Source organism: Tenrec ecaudatus, chromosome 12, assembly GCF_050624435.1.
Source record: "Tenrec ecaudatus isolate mTenEca1 chromosome 12, mTenEca1.hap1, whole genome shotgun sequence".
Taxonomy (NCBI): Eukaryota; Metazoa; Chordata; class Mammalia; order Afrosoricida; family Tenrecidae; genus Tenrec; species Tenrec ecaudatus.
The window spans coordinates 12,396,959-12,416,230 of record NC_134541.1 but is presented as its reverse complement, the minus strand read 5'-3'; the positions used below and the strand labels follow the sequence as shown (position 1 = coordinate 12,416,230).

Sequence of the window (19,272 nt, the reverse complement as noted above, 5' to 3'; positions counted from 1 at the left end):
TTCATAACCCTATCATCCTCTCCTCTGCCTAGTTTTTCAGGAGGGATTTGGGATCGCCAATGTAGTGTAACCCTCTCAGTGTCCATCCTGTATCAGAGCACGGGGCCGCCTACAGGGGAGGAGGAGGAGGAGGAGGTGGAAGAGACAGCCTTCCTAGAAACAGTGCTCTCCAAACCAACCAGCCCCCCACCCTCGCCCGGTTCTCCATGTAGGAACTAGCTCAGTGCTAGAAAATGACCCCGAAGTCTTCTGATGGAGGGACGGGTCAGAGAGAGCAGGCGTATGCACTCAATTCTTTTTTTTCCACTGCCCTCCTCATGCAATATCTGTTTTCTTCATTCAACTTCCCTAGCTTTGCCCTTGGTTCTTTCTGACCTGTTTAGACACCCATTGAGTAAGCGCTGGCTGAGGGCCCGCTGTCTACAGGAGCTGGGCTGGGGTGTGAACAAGCCAGCTCTGGCGGATGGCCGTGGAGGTGGAGAGGCTCATGTATCATTCCTGGAAAGTCGCTCTTTCCCGGTTGAGCACCCTGGGGTGGGCACACAGACTTCAGTCCCAGGCTCCTGTGGTGTGGCTGTGGGCCCCTTTCTCCCTTCTGACCACTGGTGTGGTAGCAAGGGCTTGGGAGAGCAACATAAGTGGCATCCAGTGGAGAATGACCCTCCCTTCTCCAACCCAGCCCCAGAACAGCCTGTGGGACATAACTATATGTCTTACGTCGTTCCTCCCATTGTAGGACATTCCACAGGTCAGTAGTGCCTGGAATCCCTTTCCTGCCCTCGTGTTACTTTCCCCCAGATGTGACAGTCCCACAGCTTCTCCGGAGCTTCCTACGCTCGCTAACCTCGGTGCCATTCCCTCTGGTGGAACGGACTTTCTCTTTGGTCAGTATTTTCTGCTTAGCAGTATTGGTCTGTGGGTGGCCACAGGTGGTCTTCGCTCATTAAAGTAGAACACACTAAGGACGGGGACTGTGACTTAGCCACCTGCCCAACAACATTTGACACCGCTTGAAATGCAAGACTAAAGTGGGTCACCAGCATCATGATGTATTGGGCTCGTGATCTTGAAGATGACCCTCCTCACTAGACTCGGGCATCTTAGGTAAGAGTCTGCTTCAAAGGGCATACTGAAGCAGTAGAACCAATTCATCGCCTTTAAAGGCATGTCTCGGTTTTGCCTCTAACTCGCCGATCCTCAAAGGAGCACATTTCAGTGACATTTTACACTGTGGGCTCTGCAGAAGCAAGTCCACGTTCTCATAGTGCTTTTTCTTTAAGTTTGTGTATCTTGCTGCATGAAAATATGTCTAGGTTTTAGTAGCTGGAAAATTTTTCCTTTGTCCTGATCTTTGCAAATGTCACTGTCACTTGGCCCTCGGCCTTTGTTTTCCTGCCAGCCTGACCTCGATGTCATCATTGTTGAGCCTTGGGAGGAAGTATGTGTATGGGGTTATAATATCTTTGGAGGCTATTGGTTCTGCAGGAGCTATATGCGGTAACAGTGGCCCCTGGGTCTTACCTAGCAATATGTGTATAGATTTTGGTTCCTCTGTAGTTGGGAGGTGTGGCATCCAGATATTGAGTAGACCCTTTTAAGAAAGGGTTTGGTATCTGTCAGCTTTCAGAAGCTTCTAAAAATTGATCATATCCTATTAGCAAAGGTTTAGTGCGTGTTTCTATTGTATAGAAATTTATTTTTCATGTATTCCGATCTGAGAAGGCAGACGAGCTAAAGATCATGCGACTCCTGCCCCCATTTATGACAGGAGAGGCGGAAAGGATAGAACCCTTGGGAAAAGCCCATTCTGCTAAAGATGTTGAGCAGGTAACAAAATGCTCCACTAGTTTAGCTCACTGTTGTTGGAAGCAGTTACTCTGCATGTTGCTTTTCTATTAAATTCACTTAGTAAAATACATTGCGCTTCTCTTGAGTGAAAAGTCAGGTGACTATATTGGAGAACTTTGATTTTTTTAATGGACTTTATGAACATGATGTACAGAAACAACTGATTGAACAGTCAATCGTATTTCACGCGGGGCTTCAGACTGGTTCTCCCTAGTTCAGTCATGACCAATGAAGTGAAAACAGGACAGACCCAAATTTGTAAATTATGAGTGAGCCAGAATGGGGAACACCTGGCTAGAAACGTAATCCCCCTCTTCAAACACAAGGGCCGGTGTGTGCGGATTTCGTAGTAATCAAATCTTTTACCTGGCAGAGTTGGAAACAGCGGTGACCTGCTCAAAGGGGACAGCCAACTGCACCGCTTTGAGTGTGTGTTGTCACCGCCTTAGCAGCAGGTCCCACTGTGCCTCTTTTGAGTCTGCAGTACCAGGGCTTTGACCTGCAACTTTTCCCTTTGCAGTTATCCCCATAATTTTCAAATTCTGGGCTGGTCCCATTTTGCAGCCGCAGTCATGACTGAACCGGTCCAAACCAGTTTGAAGCCTTGGTTTCCCTGCAAGTTTAGGCCAAAGTAATCCATACTGGATAAATACAAAAGACAAAGAAAGAAACTTGGATCAGAGCCCTCAATGCAATCTTCTTTGCAGAAGAACAAAGTAGCTGTATTCATTTGAACGACAGAAATGCTATTGTGAGAGTTTAAAAATTCTCTATCGTTTAATCACCTGTGTTTCTTATTATCTCGAATTGGCTAAATAGTTGGGGGGGGGGGGAGATGACTCCAGTCTGCATCGTCTTAAAAAACAGCCCTACTAGTTGTAATAGTTTGTCTGTCTTTGGAAAAATAATGATTTGCTCATTCGCAAATTACTTTCATCAGATGCAGCTGCATTTTGTTACTATTTGAGTTTAGGGGGAGAGAGGAAATTTTATTTTAAACTATAACAATATAGCACCACAAAGATTATACTGCTCATAATGGGAACGGGGTGGGGAGGTGGATCATCCCTATTCTTAGTAGAGTATGTAACTTAAAGGCAGTAAAGTGTAAAATAGGCATAGTTGAAAACCATAGAAGGAAAATAAATAAACCCCAACTGAATTGCGTTTAACTTTAAAAAATAGACTGAGGAGGAAGACTTTTTTAACTTTAGGAGCAATAAGGGAATTCAAGAAAAGGTCAGCAACAATTTAAGAATAGTTAAAAGCTTTTTATCACACAAATAATATATATTCACTATGGGGAAAAAAATCTGAAAATGTCCTCTCAAGCAGCAGTAGCAGAGCTGCTGTAGTATTCCATCAGCATTTCAAGGAACTCTCGTGGCTATACAGTGGGTTGTTAACTGCAAGGTCAGCAGTTTGAAACCACCAGCCACTCCGAGGGAGACAGACAGGCTTTCTATTCACAGAAAGACTTACAGTCTTCTGGAAGCCCACCAAGGCAGATCTATTCTACCCGATAAGGGTCACTATGAGTCAGAATCCACTCAATGGCAGCAAATTTGTTTTTGTTTTTTTTTGTATCAGGACTTGATATTGACCTTCCCACACTTGAATTGAACTTCTCAAACATCACATTTTTCAAACCTGCAGGCAGAGAAATGGAAAGAGTGGTTTCCAGCAGAGACAGAGAGCTACAGGGACCCTGATGAGCATAAAGAGTATATATGGCTTAGAAAAGGCCCGAAGGCAAACCAGTAGGGGAGCCAGGTCAACCAGACACTGAGAGCTTCCCAGCCGAGTGGCCCGTGGGTGTCAGAGCCAGACTGGCTGGGCACAGAAATGACTGCTGGGAGGGCAGACCTCTCACACTGCTGTCCTGGGTGTTGTCTGGCCACGTTTGGTGGCATCACAATCAAGATAGAAGCCAAGATGTTCTGAAAACATTTTTTTCTTACTTAGCTGAGCTTTTAGAAGATAATATATGCGAATATATTCATTAAATTGGGACAGGCAGATATTTCTTGAATAGGATATCAAAAATGTTAACTAGAAGAGATAAGGTTGATAAATTAGGAACTGCTTCTTAGTAAAAGATGTGTCAAGAGAGTGTGGTAAGGTGTTCTGCTGGAGCATTGGACTGGGCAACAAATGTACAGATGTGCTTGACACAGCAGATGGGTTTATGGATTGTGATAAAGAGCTATGTGAGCCCCCATAAAATGATTTTTTAAAAGTATTGGACTGCTAACCCCAAGTGGTTTAAACCCACCAGCCACTCTGCTGGAGAGATGAGGCTGTCTGCCTGGGTAAAGACTTACAGCCCCGGTGCCCTGGGTAGGGTTGTTATGAGTAGGAATCAACTCAGCGGCAGGGGGACTTTAGGAGACCGCGGTGCATTGTTTTCAGAAAGAGATACAAATTCCTGTCACCCTGGTCCACCCCTGACCAGGTGGTTGGTTACATGGTGTTTGCCTTTGGTAAGGGCCAGTAGTGATGGGTAGAAGCAGCAGTGAGGTACTGGAATATTCTATTTCTTGATCTGGATGATGGTGTTTGCTGAAGTTCACCAAGCTTTATGCTTGTGATTTGTATACTTTTCCAGAGATGTTATGCTTCATGAAACAAGTTTATTTTTTCAAAAGACTGACTATGTCAGAAGCTGCGATTTATGAAAAGCATCATTTAAACCGACGTATGCGGTGTTTCTTGGGCCCTGTACTCCGATATTCTTGGAGTTTCAAGTAGTGAGGGTGAGGTTTGTAGGTTGCATTCTGCAATACATGCCTCGCACATCCTGTACTGGGCAACCTCTGGCTGCCATTTCTGAGCCCACCAGATGCTGCAAGTTCCCTGACTGGGGGGTGATTAATGATGTTAAAGGCCGGCCAGCATCGATGAGCAGGTGACTTTAAAATTACTAAAGTAGAGTGGTGGAACGTCAGCTTCCTGAGTCCCTTTTGCAGGCTTGCATTTGGATGCACGGCCTTGAGCAGGAAGGCCATTAGAACCGTGGCTATGGCCTGACTGTACAGTGAGGAGACCGGTAGCTTAAAAGCCCCAGGCATACGGGCCACAGTGTGTTTGTGGTTCGGGGACACTTCATGAGACCTCTTGACAGAGTAAATGGGGAAGCACTCACTGAATTGGTCATCTTTGGCATTGTTGTTCAGTAAGCCTTCTCTTGACAAAATGGCATGAAGAGACTTTTTCTCCTGAGGACCTAGAGTATTTCTGTTTACTAGCCTCGGGTTTGTGGCAATGCATCTTTCAGTGTTGCCAGTCTAGCTTCAGCTCCCGGGAGCCAGCCCCTGTGACAGCAGTAACAAAGAACTGCCTCCGTAGGGTTTTCTAGATGGCAACCTTTTTTAAAAAGTCATTTTATTGGGGGTTCGTACAACTCTTAACACAATCCATCCGTCCATCCATGATGTCAAGCACCATTTGTACATTTGTTGCCATCATCCTTCTCAAAACATTTGCTTTCTGCTTGAGCCCTTGGTCTCAGCTCCTCATTTTGCCCCTCCCCCCACTATGGTAACCTTTTTATTCAAACAAACAAGGCCAAAACCTTTTAATTGTGATGTGGGTGGAAGTTTACAAAGAAAATTGTTTTTCCATTCACTAAGCATACACGTTTTATGGCTTACTGTAGCAGCGTGCTTGTGTTTATCATTCTCATTCATCCTTCTTTCCTAACCCTCCTGACAGTACTGATCTTGGGACAGAACTGCCCTTTCGATCTGTGTGCTTGGTTGTTCTCAAGTGAGTATAGTCCCTGGTCACGTACACTGTACAAGCCTGACTGTTGGGTGGCTGAAAGTTGAACCAGGAGGAAGGAGTTCAGTTTCGGGTACAAGGGTGTCAAAACAGTCATATTCTCAAGGGTTCTACCCGCATCGAATCAGTAAGCCTAGGATTGGTTTCGTTTGTTTTGCTTCTTATGATTTGGAGTTGTGTTTGTTCCACATTTTTCTCAGACTCGGTCTAGGGGTCTTCTCTTAGAATGCCGTTCAGGGTGGTTGACAATAGCAGTCGAGCACCGTCTAGGTTTTCTGGTCTCAGTCTCCGAACCTGAGGTTAGTCCTTCAGACTTGTTGTTTCGTTTGACTGTAATTTCTTCATTAGTCATTACTCCAGATGGGGAGAGACCAATAGGTGCCCGTCGTGTGGCTGCTCTCAAAATGTTTAAGACTCACGTGCTACTCACCAAAGTAGAATGTAGAATGTCGTCTTTGTGGACTAGGTTGTGCCAGTCGGCCTTGATGTCTACTGCAACTTTTCAGTTCTCAGAAGGTCACGGTCCCTACAGGAGCAAACTGTCAGGTCTTTACTTCATGGAGTCATTTGGGCAGGTTTGAGCCACCAACCTTCTATTTAGTCATTAGGTGTTTAACTGGTGTGCAGCCAAGACTCCTTTGCACATAGCTTTCAAACTCGCGCTGCCGTCGAGTCAGTTCTGACTCCTAGTGACCCTGTAGGACAGAGTAGAGCTGCCCTCTTTGGGATCCTGAGGCTGTAAATCTTTATGGAAGCAGGGAGCCTCTTTTTTTCCTGAAGACCTGCTGGTGGGTTCGAACTCGTGCCTTTAGGATCTTAAAGCTTAAAAGAAGAAAAGTTTAAACCACATTATCTTTAAATTATAAATTATACTTAAAGTACCATGCAGGCTGTGCTGTGTGTCCAGTCTACTGTTTGCACCCTTAACTTCATTCATTCACGGGAAGCACAAAAGAACAGTGTGGCTCTCCTGGGAACTAGGCCCCTTGTCTCAGGAGACACCAAGGTCATCTGGCATAACGCAGTTCACAGACACTGTTTACATCGTACTTGGACGAGCAGCACCTGCAGTCAGTAAAGCTTGTGAACAGCTCTCTGATGCATCTGTTGGTCTCGCAGTATTCAAAGGGAAGGAGTGATGAAAATCGAACTTCCAGGGGGAACAAGTGGGTCTGTGAACCATCAGTCTCCCCAACCCTGAGACCAGAAGAACGATAGTGCCTAGCCACCACTAGCCACTGCTCTGTGATGGATCCTATGCAGGTCCTGGCTAGAGGGGAGGAATGTGGACCAGAACTCCGAATCATACAACAGAGAAAGCTTACTGGTTAGAGACTGGAGAGACCCCACCCCACCCCACCCCCAGACTGTGGCCCTTAGTCACCCTTCAGCCCTGGAACTGCACTCACTCCACAGATAGAGTCCTCTGCCAGTGAAGATCAAAGGGGCAGCATTTACCCAGGACAGAGTTCCCAGGGTTCCGAGAGGCAGAGGACTAGGAACAGGAAACAGAGAGAGGAAGTAGGATAAGCAATAGTATGTTGAGGAAATTGAAATGGATGCATTCATTACAAAAATGTGAATGAATTGTTGAGGGTAAAACTGATGGTGGACTTTGTAACCCTTTAGTTATTTCACAGTTTAAGGTTGAAAAGAAAAAATTGCAGGTGCAGATAAAATCAGGGCCATCAAAAAAAGAGAAAAAATCAGGGCCATCATTCTCCCTTTAGAGCAGTGGTTCTCAACCTGGGGGTCACAACCCCTTTGGGAGTCGAATGACCCTTTCACAGGGGTCGCCCAACTTATAACAGTAGCAGAATGACAAGGATGAAGTAGCTATGAAAATAATTTTAGGGTGGGGGTCCCCAGCACATGAGGAACTGTGTGACAGGGTGGTGGCATGGGGTAGGTTGAGAAGCACTGCCGTAGAGGGCGATCACATCACTAATGTTGAGCTGGGGCAGGGGCCAGAGTGCGCGAGAGGGCATGTCCCTTGTCTGAAGGTGTCCTCTGTTCTCTTTCCTGGGAATCGTACATAACTTTGATGACTGGTCCTGGGTCCTGTGTTGGTGAAGGTGACACTTGACAGGGCTTCATGCTGAACCCAGCTGTGTGTGTCTCTCTCCCCTACTTGAACCAAGATGTACGGAGTTCGTCCCGCTATTCATCTTGACATTCTTTGTGCCTCCCACATAGTCCGTGTGCCACAAATGTTTGGATGAATGGAAGAGACTCGTAAATTGAATCTAAACCTGAACGTGGTTTCATGGACACGCACGCACAATTCTTTGGAAACTCATTTGGAAGTGCTTTGGTTACCTGCTTCCTCTTCGGGTTGCTTGTCTGTTTTTGCGAACTGTCACTCCCAACTGCCTTCGAATATCTGTCTTACCCTTGGTTACTTTTCCATCCAGACCCTAGAAAGCTATACTTGTACAGTCCCCATTTTGTGAAGGGGTTCCGTTGTGGCAGCTCCCTTGTCGCTCAGTTCTGGTGTAAGTCGGATGTAAGTTTTGATTTTCATTTCTCACTATTACTGCCTTTTATTAACTCCGTCTTTGGATATCTGTAAATGATGATCAAGCTGAAGCATCCGTTGTACACATCACTAAAAGATGTACAAAGAAAGGCAAGACAAACAGTCCTGAGAGTGGTCCATCCTGACTGGACTCCGGTGTTCAGTCGGAACGCTGTCTGTGCTAACTGTGCGTTGGGTTGAACAGAGCAGCGCCTGTGTCTTCCCCTCCGTTTTGATAACAGCATCTGGTACTGCTTAAAAAGACCGTCTTTGCCAACGCTGGTTTCATTTCGATCTTCTGTCACCTCCCATTCCTATTTCTAAGTGGTGCCCATTAGGCATCCTAAGCAGTACCAGCTTCGTTAGTCTGGTCCCCACAATTTTAGAGGAGGAAGATCTTGTGGTCCCTGTATGCCGTCCTCCTGGTGGCTGACTGCTTAGTGTGGGGGTCTTTAACCTTAGGGGGAGGAGCCGGCTGGTAGTCGGGTTTCCTCTAAGGGAGGTGTCAACCTGGCACTTTCAGTTAGTCAGGTCCTTAGTCAGCCGCACAGCTGTCCCCGGCCTGCTGCCCGCAACCCAGACCCTCGGAGTGTCAAGCCGCCCTTCTGGAAAGCAGAAGGTAAACAAGACAGAGTGAAAGTAGATTTCATCTTTTACAGGAAGAGTTTTGTGGTTCTCAGCATTTAAATAGATACTGGTTCCAATATGTTTTATTGACATCAATTACTGGAAGTCTGATTCATTTTCTGCCTATTGATTTCTGCCCAAGGTGAAATTCATGACATTTCACTGAAAAGAGAAGTGATTTTTTTTTAAAAAAGAAAACAAAACAGATGCTATTATGGTCGATAAGACCGGGTTTAAAACCAGTGACATGTGAAAAGGCCATTGTAGCCGTGTGTTCCAGTGCTCTTCTGAGGCGTGTAGCAATCAGGAAGGCTTCAGTAGCTTGCTCTCATGATCCCAGGATGCCATTAGCACTGGCATCCGCATTTGACTTGGCGGCCCAGAGGAGGCGTGTGGGCTGTAAGTACGGCTTTCCCGTGGCAGCAGCGTGCCGCAGCAGTGGGCTTCCACGCAGCTGGAAGAGAAGTTGGGAGTTCCTGGAAGTGAATCAGAAATAGCCATTCACCACGAAGGAGGGGGCTTTGTTTCTACAAATGATTTGGGGTCACACTCAGTGACAGTGGCCCTCTTTTGCTATTTCTAAAGGTTCCTTGTTTGAATTGACAGGAACCCTGGTGGCACAGTGGTTAAGCACTCACACACTGTAAGAACCTGCAGTGGCTCTGTGGAGAAAGATGACAGCCGTGGGAGCCCTGGGGGACGGGTCGCTGCGAGTCAGAATGGATTAGATGACGGCACGGGCTGGGTTTGGGTGTTTAAATGCTGGGTGGCCAGAAAGGACCATGTTCAGTCTCAACTAAGCTTCCAGAAGATGGCTCATCCTGCAGGACTCACTCTACATGCACATGATTGTTCTCTTTGTGACTTGTAAGTGAGTTACCTCAACCATGCCCAGGCCCGTGTAGGCACTGACCCAGCATAGCCTGTCGCCCTCCCGTGCTGCCCAGTTGTGTTCTTTCCTTCCTCCCTTGCTCTGCCTTCGAGCTTTCTGTCACAGAAGCTTCCAGTATGCTGCAGTTTTAAAACTGGTGAGCTCATCTTGCTTGTTGACTTCCATTTTTCTCTATTCACTGAGCATTGTAGTCCATCTTCAAAATTCACAATGTTGCACGCACGACTCATTGCATAATGGCTCTGTGAATGTACTGTGAATGTAGGGAATAATAAAAACAATATCCTGTGGTTGGGCAGTCAATTTGATCATCCCATTAACTTGCACAGGCCAAAGACTCCACACTGCTTTTGACTTCAAAGGCCTTTAACCTCTGGCTTTGATGGTGTGTGCATTTTACAGGGTGTACCTGGTTACTGAGAAATGTTGTGCTCTCCTAATTCATGTTTATGGGATTTATGAGTAACAGGATTTGTGCAACCCTCACTGATTTGAAGATATGTTTCCTAATTGCTTTGTCCCAACCACCACTACCTCCCGCTTCTACACACACTTCCCTGGTCAGAGAGTGCTGCCAGCTTCCGGGACCGTGCCCGGCGTGCTCCCTCGGGGCATTTGAAGTGGCTGCTTCCTGGTAGCTTGTATCAGATGCCAGGTGACTGTTGGGACCCTCCCCTGAGGCAGCCATCTGAGAAATGGGCTGAGGGGGGCGGACAGGGAGGTAGCTGCTAAGGGGCAAGGGGCCTTAGTTCATTGTGGCGGTAGTAGTGAGAGAAGTTACCGTGGGAAACCAGGGGTCACTGTTGGAACCATCACACAACAGTGGTTCCTGCTTCAAATCGTTTTATGAACTCTTTTGGTGATACTTTATCTGCAGTCTGTGTGGCCCAACCCTAAAGCAAATAGTAATGCTAATTAAATCCAACATCATCGGTTTGATAACACAATGTGGAAGAAATAGGATTTGATGCAACATTTTCCCAACAGTTTCCCTTTCAGGTCCATCTCTGGCTTCTCAAATGATCCAAGTGAAGACTCTGAGCTTCAGGGAACCTCTAGATCCTGTGGTTACTCAAGGTGACAGCAGTGTGTGGAGGGCCAGGAGGAACAGGTGTGCGCTCCTCAGCAGGCACCCCACTGCATGGCGGCTCGCCTTCCTAAGGAGAAGCACAAGGTCTTTAAACCCGAATCCCTGTGTCTAACGTACAGATGTGCTTAATTTAATCATGAAGATGTTTCTGCAGCTGGACTGGCTTTTTGTGCCTGTGTTTTCAAGAAAAATAGAAATCTGACATTGAAAATGAATCAGCTTTTCGTCCCCATTTGACTTTTTGCTAATTGGATTTTAGAGGTCTTTGAGTGTGGAATAATGAGCTTTCCTGAAAATGTTCACATCCACCCTCGCAGGCCCCGGTCTCCTTCCGTGGTAGAGCTGCAGTCTTGGCGGGATCCTTTGTTTTCTGCCGTGGGCAGGGGGCGGATGGGAAATTGTAGCTTCAGAGATGATCCCACCAGTGTTGGCTCTGCCCCACTCACTTCCTCGCCCCTCTGAAGCGCTCCAGCTTAGCAGATGTTCTGTTTAAACGTTAGCGAGCAATTATGCATCTTGCTAGCCAAGCTGTCGTTTTAGAAGAACTTGCTTCCTCTCCCCAGCTCGAAAATGGCTTCCAGAAGTCCACCACATGGGGGCCCAGGGCCAATCTAAAGAACGCACATGGCCTTCCAACGATCCCTGTCACCTGTATGGAACCAGTCTTCGTCTCTGAGCGCCGGGGTTTGGCATCTTACATAATCTACCCAGTGGACCCAAATTGGTTGGTTCTTGAAATAGTGGTGTTCAAGGACAGTCCCCGGGACTGTCCCAGGGCCAGAGATTTTTAAATTAAGGCTTACACATGCAGGACAGTGCCCAGATCTGTAGTTCTTAATGATTATTTTTATTGTTTGTTTTTGACATGAACGTTGAGATATAATGTATAAATAATAAGATGTCAATTTTAAGTAATTCAATCCACAGAATTTGACAAACATCTACACCCACAAAGCCACCAACACAATGAAGGTACCAAACATTTCCATCAGCCCCAAAATTCCCTTGTGCCCCTGGTCTCAGTGCCATCTCCACTGCCACCCTCGGGCGCTGTCTGCACTGTCTGCAGCATTGTGCCGCACCCTTGATGGGCCCTGTTCTCATGCCAGGAGATTTCCTGGAATTATGATTACAGCGTTCGCTTCTGCTTAACTTTGACTTTTTTGTGGAGAAGGGGACCTGGTCTTCGGGAAGCTTTCTTCTACTTTATCTTCTGGCGTGTCCATTGAGCTTGTCATTTCTGCTAACGTTTTTTTTAAGCTCCAAGAGATATTTTTTGTTTATTTTCTGGGACATCCTGTGCTTGATTCATGGATACAAGGTCTTTTCTTGTCCTGCTGAATAAACTCATAATAGGTGTTTTGTTGTTCTAATGGCTTTCTTCCCTGGTTAGTTGGTTTCCAGGGCTTTCCTTCTTTTGTTTTGTTTGTCGCTCTTGCAGCCCCGTAATCGAGGCCTGGGCATAGTGGTGGCTGGGAGCTCAGGCTGATTGGGAGCTCTGAGCTTGCTTGGCAACCCTGAGCTGGCCACAGACTCCTGGTGGGTTGTGAAGTGCACACCGTGGCAATGAGATCTTCTGGTCTCTGCCTGGACAGCAAACGTCTGGCCACCACAGCGTCCGCACCTGTTAGGACAAAGGCGCTGAGTCCCGCTTAACCCTCTGTCGTTGACGTGGCACTCACACTAGCCATTGTGCCAGTCTCCAAGTAGAGAGTTTCCAGAGACTACACCTCCATGGTTCTGCAGAAGTGAGAGGTGGGGAGAGGGCAGGCACCCAGCAGCTGGATTAGGGGAGGAGGGGCCTGTTCATGCACAGCTCAACCGACCCTGCAGTGAGTCTGCCTTTATCAGGACCTGGTTTTGTGTGTGGGGGGGGGGGTCTTAGAGGATCCTGAGGTGCACATTCGGTCGGTTCTCACTGTTCCCCACTGTGGACTCATAAGGGGTGTCCTCAGCTCTTCCGACTCTCAACCCGCCTGCTTTCTGACTTCTAAGGTTGTGGTCGCTCCTGATCTCCTGTTTGGGGCTTGTCGCTTAATGAGGATACAGTAGAAGGAAAAAACGCCTGTAATGTAATCGCCATGGTGTTTGGGTAGAGAGTCAAGTTAGCCGTCTCCAGGCACCTGGCAAGTCTTCTGTGAACCCAGACTCGTCTTCTTCCTGACTTAACAGTGGAGTGTCCCTCTCCCGAGATTGCAGTGCCCTAGTTTGAGGGCATCAAAGTGTGTTTGATGTGCTCAGAATAACTGCTGATCTGGAGCTCCTAGGCCTGGTGTTTACGGTCCTTCACTGGTGTCCCCTGGGTGCCTACCTTCCCTCCCACCTTGACCCATGCAAGATGGTGCACCAGCCCAGGCCTCTCCTCCCTCGCCATCTCTGTCCTCAGGCACACAACTCCCTCCACCCCAGTCAGTGGGGGGCCGTTGTCTATTCACCCCACTCTTGGGAGCCTCAGATTAACATTTGAAAGACTTTCTGATGTGGGAGATTTCAAAGAAAAACTCCTTTTTTTTTCCCCCTGTAGGATATCCGACATGAAGCCAGTGACTTCCCATGTAAAGTGGCCAAGCTTCCTAAAAACAAAAACCGAAACAGGTACAGAGATGTCAGTCCCTGTAAGTATACAAAGCACCATCAGGGGTCTGGGGGTGGGGCGGGGCTAATATCCATTGTGGGTGGGCCTGTTCAGCCACGCCTCCAAGACACCCCTCCCCCCTTTTGTGAATAAATCACTGATAAGCCTCGCCTTAGGACTTGATGGTTTCCTATATTAAAGAAAGGTATTAGAGACTTACAAGTAATGGTTCCTTTCTCCCCCATTGTAGAAGGGGTATGGTTTCCGTGTCTGGAAAATACAGCTGAGTTCAAAACACCTTTTTATAGCTTTGACTATATATTTTTGTGATGAGTCATTTTCCTACCAGCTGAAGCCGAGTACACCACGAGCATGCTAGAACCTTTTCTTAGTGACTCAGCACTTGTATTAATTGGCCCAAGGCATCATAATAAAGCGTGAGGCCCTGGGAGTCCACTATAGGGAGGGACTGGTCACCTCACCTAAAACCTCTAGGCAGCTCCACTTGCCTGCCATCTGCTGACCCCCGTAACAGCCTCCACCTTCGGTGGGACCAGCTTCCAGTCTGGGGACCACCTAGAAAGTTGCTAACTGACAATACCCAGATGAGATGCAGGAGAGGCTGGACCAAGGGGTGGGAGATGTGGGGGGCACCTGACTTGTTCTAGTCCTTAGCCATTAGATCTTCACCCTGTTCTATTCCCCAACCAGAGAGGAGTTGGAGCTGCTAAACTTCCCGAATTTTTTGCTGGGACATAGAAGATAGAAGAACCATTGGTCCTTCCATCCAGGCCCTGGCTGGGCACCTCCGGGAAAGGTGGCCTCAGTGCTCCTTGAGGCAGAGTGGGCTGTGCAGGGGGCCACTATTGAGGGCCAGAACAGTTTGCAATCGCAAGCGCTGTGGTACTCTCCTTTGAGGTGTGCAGTTCAGCTCCACCACTTTGGGGAAGTTGTTCTCTGACCTTCAGCAACGCTGGATCACACCTGTCCCATCAGGTGGGCTGTGTGAAGATGACATAAGAGAAGCCCAAACCCACTGTTAGCTGGTTGACTCAGGCTCAGAGCCACCCTGTAGGACAGGGAAGAATTGCCCTTTACAGGAGCAGACTACCCCTCATTCACCAACTTGGTGGGTTCGAATCACTGACCCTTCAGTTAGTAGCTGGCCCCTAAATGTTGGCCTGGGTGGGTTGTTTTACGGCGGCCACACCAGGAAGGCCCGGGGTGCTTTTTATGGGCTGCTCTGCTGGTACTCAAAGTCAGCCAGACTGGACAGAGCCCTTCCCAGGCATTTGGAGATTTTTTTTAAATGCAAGGCCTTGGGTGATTCTACTGTGAGGTCTGGTCTCCCCAGAAACATGTGACATCCAGTTCTGAGCTGGAAAGAATATCCCCTGTCCATACACACCCCCCACCCCCACCTCCTAGTGCCTGAAAAGACCCTAGGCTCCAGCCTCTCCTTTACTCTCCAGTAAAGGATGTGGTGTGCTGTCAGGCTCTGGGACATTGAAGGGAGGGGCGGGGGGGGGGGGGCGCGATTCAAAATAGAAGAGGCCCTCATGTCCAAATGGTTGTGATGCTGGTGGGACAGTAATGGCAGCCGCCAACGTTGGGTACTTGCAGGTACTGGGCACTGAGCTGGGCATTTTACACATCGTCTCACTGAGTGTCCCTCTAGCCCTGACCTCTTCCATCTGCCTGGAAAACCAAAGCTCAGAGGCCACAGGTCGCTTCCATCGTACCCGTACCCACTCACCGAGCCCACCAGCGCCAGTCACCCAGGTTGTCGGGATCTGTAATCTCCATAGTACATTTCCATTCTGCTTGAGGAGTGGCCCAGTTTGTATGAACTCTTCCAGAAGGATAAACTTTCTTCTAAATGTGGTGGCTGGTTCTGAAAAACATCTCTCATTAGAGTTCATCTGTAGAGCAGAAAACCCTCAACCGCTCGTCCCATTCACTTCTCTCCCACTGGGCTGCGGGAGGTCTTCTTTGTGGTGGGCGCCAGAGCTCAGCCGCCCTTGTGCTGCGCCCACCTGCTCCTGACAGCTGCACTGACCAAAGAGGGTAAGGCCCTCCGGGAGCCCCTGCTGGGCTTATGACACAGGAATGGCTTCAGGGACCCAGACCTAGCTGTGCTTGCTTGGTGACTGGGGCAGGACTTCTACATGAGAGTTTGGTTCTGAAATTATTCCGGAAGTTGCATTTAGTATATCCATACTTTTCAGAGGTTTGGGATTGACAGGTTCTGATGATGACAGGTTCTGAGTTTAAAAGATTTAGAACCAGCTACTAACTGAAAAATGGATGATTCGCGCCCACTGGCTACTCTGCAGAAGAAAGACTTAGCAGTCTGTTCCCATAAAGATTACAGGCTAGTGAAGCCAATGGGCAGATTCCATGGGGCTAGAGGGTCCGGGTCCGAATCAACTTGGCAGCGCACAGCTGTGAGCAGCACGTCCATTGGACTTGAGCTGTAGAGAAATTCGTGGGAAGGAGTTTGAGATGCCACCATGGTCCCCACGGCTGTGTGCTGAGTGATTGCATCTTCCAACCCCAGCCGTGGGTAGGACACCATTGTACTAAATCGCGCTGAGGGGCTGTGTGTTTGTTGCATTTTGCTCCCCTTTAAAGATTGAAGCTATTATTTATTTTATTTTATAAAAGCATATCCACGTGCGGCTTCCTTAATGACTTCATCTCCTTAATATTTTACATTTATGACGGTAGTAAAAAATGCACTATCAGACAATTTTGTGTAGTGTTGACGTACATACAGATGGTGGTAAGACACACCAAGGTGTGCGGTGCCTGTCGCACTGCCTGTTATGTTAAGGGTATGTGCTGGACCACGATTCTCAGTGGTTTGGCAGTTATGTAGTGATGTAATTTGAGTTACGCAGTGGTAGAGTTGTCCTCTGTTTTGTGATGTGATGTGATCATCCTCCATCTTGATCTGTGGAAACTAACCATGCCGATGAGTGAGGATTGGGTTTGTTGGCTATCACGGGATGGATTCCTTGCTTCCCCTGGCCTACCTGGGATGAGGGAGAGATAACAAGCATCAAGGGAAGATAGGCCCTAAGAATTAATTTCCCAAATAAGATACATTTTGTTGTAATAAAGTTTATCCGTGTTATTATTTACTGTTAAATTTTAAGCACATCCAAAAAATTTTTTCTGTTTTTATCTCATCAGTCATATTTGATCTTCTGAGTATACCAGCCATCATCATATTGATGGCCTCAGCCCTCGTGGACGCCCTGATGACCGACATAGCGCCTTCGTCCTCCCAGGGGGTGCACTGCCTGCCAGCTCTTGGACCCCCAGGATTAACCTCTGAGTTCTGGTTTGCCTTTCAGTTGACCACAGTCGGATTAAGCTGCACCACGAAGATAACGACTATATCAATGCTAGTTTGATCAGGATGGAGGAAGCCCAGCGGAGTTACATTCTTACCCAGGTAAATGGGCGGTTCTCATTCCTGAGAGAGTTTCGCTCCCTCCACACCACTGAAGTTGTCTGCCACATCTTCTAGAGTGTTGGGTTTTAAACAGACAAAAAGCCCACCAAAGAATCTCCTGTTTGTTGGTGACATGAATCTGGGAAGAGGCATTGCTGGGAACCACAGCACCAAGAAAAACAGCACGAAAATGCCACAAGGGCCTGTGGTCTGCGGCTGGAGGAGGCCGAGCCACTGCCGCCTCTCCCCTAGAGGCTGCAAATACTCCCTTGCCAATCACAGGCTCCTCACACCAAAGCTGGGAGCGCCAAGGCAGCAGCTTTGTCCCATTCCCTTTCCGAGCGTCCGTGTTGCGTTCTTGGCACCTGTCGGAACGGCCCGGGAAAGGCTTGCATGGCAAGTGTGAACTCGAGAGAGTGCTTAACCTTGTCGGCCACGGATGCCTTTAGGGGGGAACAAGTGGAAGAGCGGAGCAGTCGGTGGCCTTCCTGTGCCGGAGACCCAGAAACCACGGGTACCTCCTGTCAAAGAGAGGAAGGGACTTCCCTCCTTCCTTCATTTCCTACAGATGAGGCTGAACCCTCTCAATTTCCCTTTTTTTTTAAATCAGTTTTTATTTTCTCCTTCATGCAGTTTGTTGATCTTATAAGTTTGAGTTATAAGGTGCTTCTGAGCATATATTTCTGTTTCATAGTTGCATTTTAAAATCAGAGGGAAGCCTGAAATGACTGTGAACCCAGGCCAATTTGGGGTGGGGAGCTTGGTTGGGGGATGTCTACCACAGCCTTTCTTACTGCCTCTTGGGTCCTGTCCCTGTCCTTTCATAAGCAGCCTCACTGGGCCCGTCTGGTTCTTAGTAGAAAATACAGGTCAGGCCTTCATTAGTCCTCAGCTTCTGGATCTCCCAAGCTGAGTCTACACTCATTCCCGGGTCCAGCACACAGCTGTGCTTGTTGCCAGGTGGGCTGAGGGAAGTTCGTGCCGCTCAGCCAGCCCTCCACCGGGCCTCGGCGACACTGTTCCTTCAGGGCCCTAATTCACGTCGCGTGTCTGTCTACATGCCTCGCTCCTCAGCTGCTAGGTAGTGGGCTAAGCTCTTGGTCTGAATGATCCAGCTAACTGGCACTATCGGCTGAGTAGCCCCTGGCACAGCTGAGGCAGGGAGGCAAAGGGATTTTCCCAGGGTCGCACAGATGACCGTGAAACCGGGACTCAGACTCCCAGACACGTCCTGTCACTTTCTCCTCACTGCTTCCTGCCTACCCCCACAGATGGGCTTGGCCACCCCTGTGAGTTGGTGGGACCCAGGGCGCTGCCAACTGCCCACGTGCCCTGTTGTGTGCGCCACTCGGGTCACGCGTGCTCTCGTTGTCTGTTTGCAGGGCCCTCTGCCAAACACTTGCGGTCACTTTTGGGAGATGGTGTGGGAGCAGAAGAGCAGGGGCGTGGTCATGCTCAACAGAGTGATGGAGAAGGGCTCGGTGAGTGGGCTTGTTACTTTCGGGGTTGCCGTCCGTCCGTTCATCCATCCGTCCGCCCACAAACCCACCATGAAGCTCTTGTTTTTTTAAGTATAAAAAATGTCAGCAGCATATCAGGAGATCTAAAGAGTTGATAGAAAACATGGACTTGGAAAGATTATAGAAGTTTCCCACAAATGTTTTTGAAGTCCTTTCATATAAAACATCTGTATATAAATCTGTGTTTGTTATAAATCAGATACAGTGAATATGAAGGGAAGAAAAGGTGCAGGTTGCCCTTGACACCCCCCCTCCCCCAGGTCATCCCTCTCCAGAGTCTGAGCAGTCCGCTCCAGTGTACTCTGGTCTGTGGCCCCTGGGCCTCTGTCTCACATGTTGGCGTAAACTAACCTTTATGTGGAAGCCGCTCCCTTGGCTGCAGGGAGGAGTGAGCCCCTGTTGACTGCAGAGGGCGCTGCGGTTTTTCCCCCTGGCCACGTCTCATCAGTGTGGACTCTGCCCATGAAAATGCTACAGAAGGAGAGGGGCTCTTTGTTATTCCCACGTTCTGTGCAACTCTCAGAACCTCCCTGGGACAGCCACCAGCTAGATGGGGGCACACAGTTGCCCCGGCCACCACCCAGTGTCCCTGTAGCAGCCCTCACACACCCCATCCCCATCTCTTCACTTGTTCCCCTCAGTCTAGTTTTGTACCCTGCCTCCAGATTGGCCCTTCTAAACTGAGGCTCGCCTCACACCCCCGGCCAGCTGAACACCCTCCTGTTCCCTGGGCCCTACAGGATGAGGCTTTGTGGAGAAGGGAGGCTTACATAGTCTGGGCCCGCTGGTTCCACGCCCACCGCCATCACCACCCTGCAGCAAGACAAAGTGTCTTTTCTCTTACCACGTTTTCTGAGTCACCGCGCCCCCGCACCCAATCCCAGGTGTCCCCAGCCTGCAGCCGGTGCCTGCCTTCCAGTGCTTCTCACTCCGGGCCCGAGTGTCTACAAAAGTCT

At 48.5% G+C, this 19,272-nt stretch overlaps 1 protein-coding gene across 1 annotated transcript in view; it reads left to right on the top strand.

Annotated features, from left to right (window-relative positions):
• The window catches only part of PTPN1 (protein tyrosine phosphatase non-receptor type 1), a 67,938-nt gene that overhangs the window by 31,600 nt on the left and 17,066 nt on the right, over window positions 1–19,272 (top strand). The window contains exons 2-4 of the mRNA XM_075528550.1: window positions 13,283–13,373; window positions 16,696–16,796; window positions 18,179–18,277. Coding sequence (XP_075384665.1) covers window positions 13,283–13,373; window positions 16,696–16,796; window positions 18,179–18,277 — 291 coding nt within the window. The remainder of the gene's footprint in view (window positions 1–13,282; window positions 13,374–16,695; window positions 16,797–18,178; window positions 18,278–19,272) is intronic.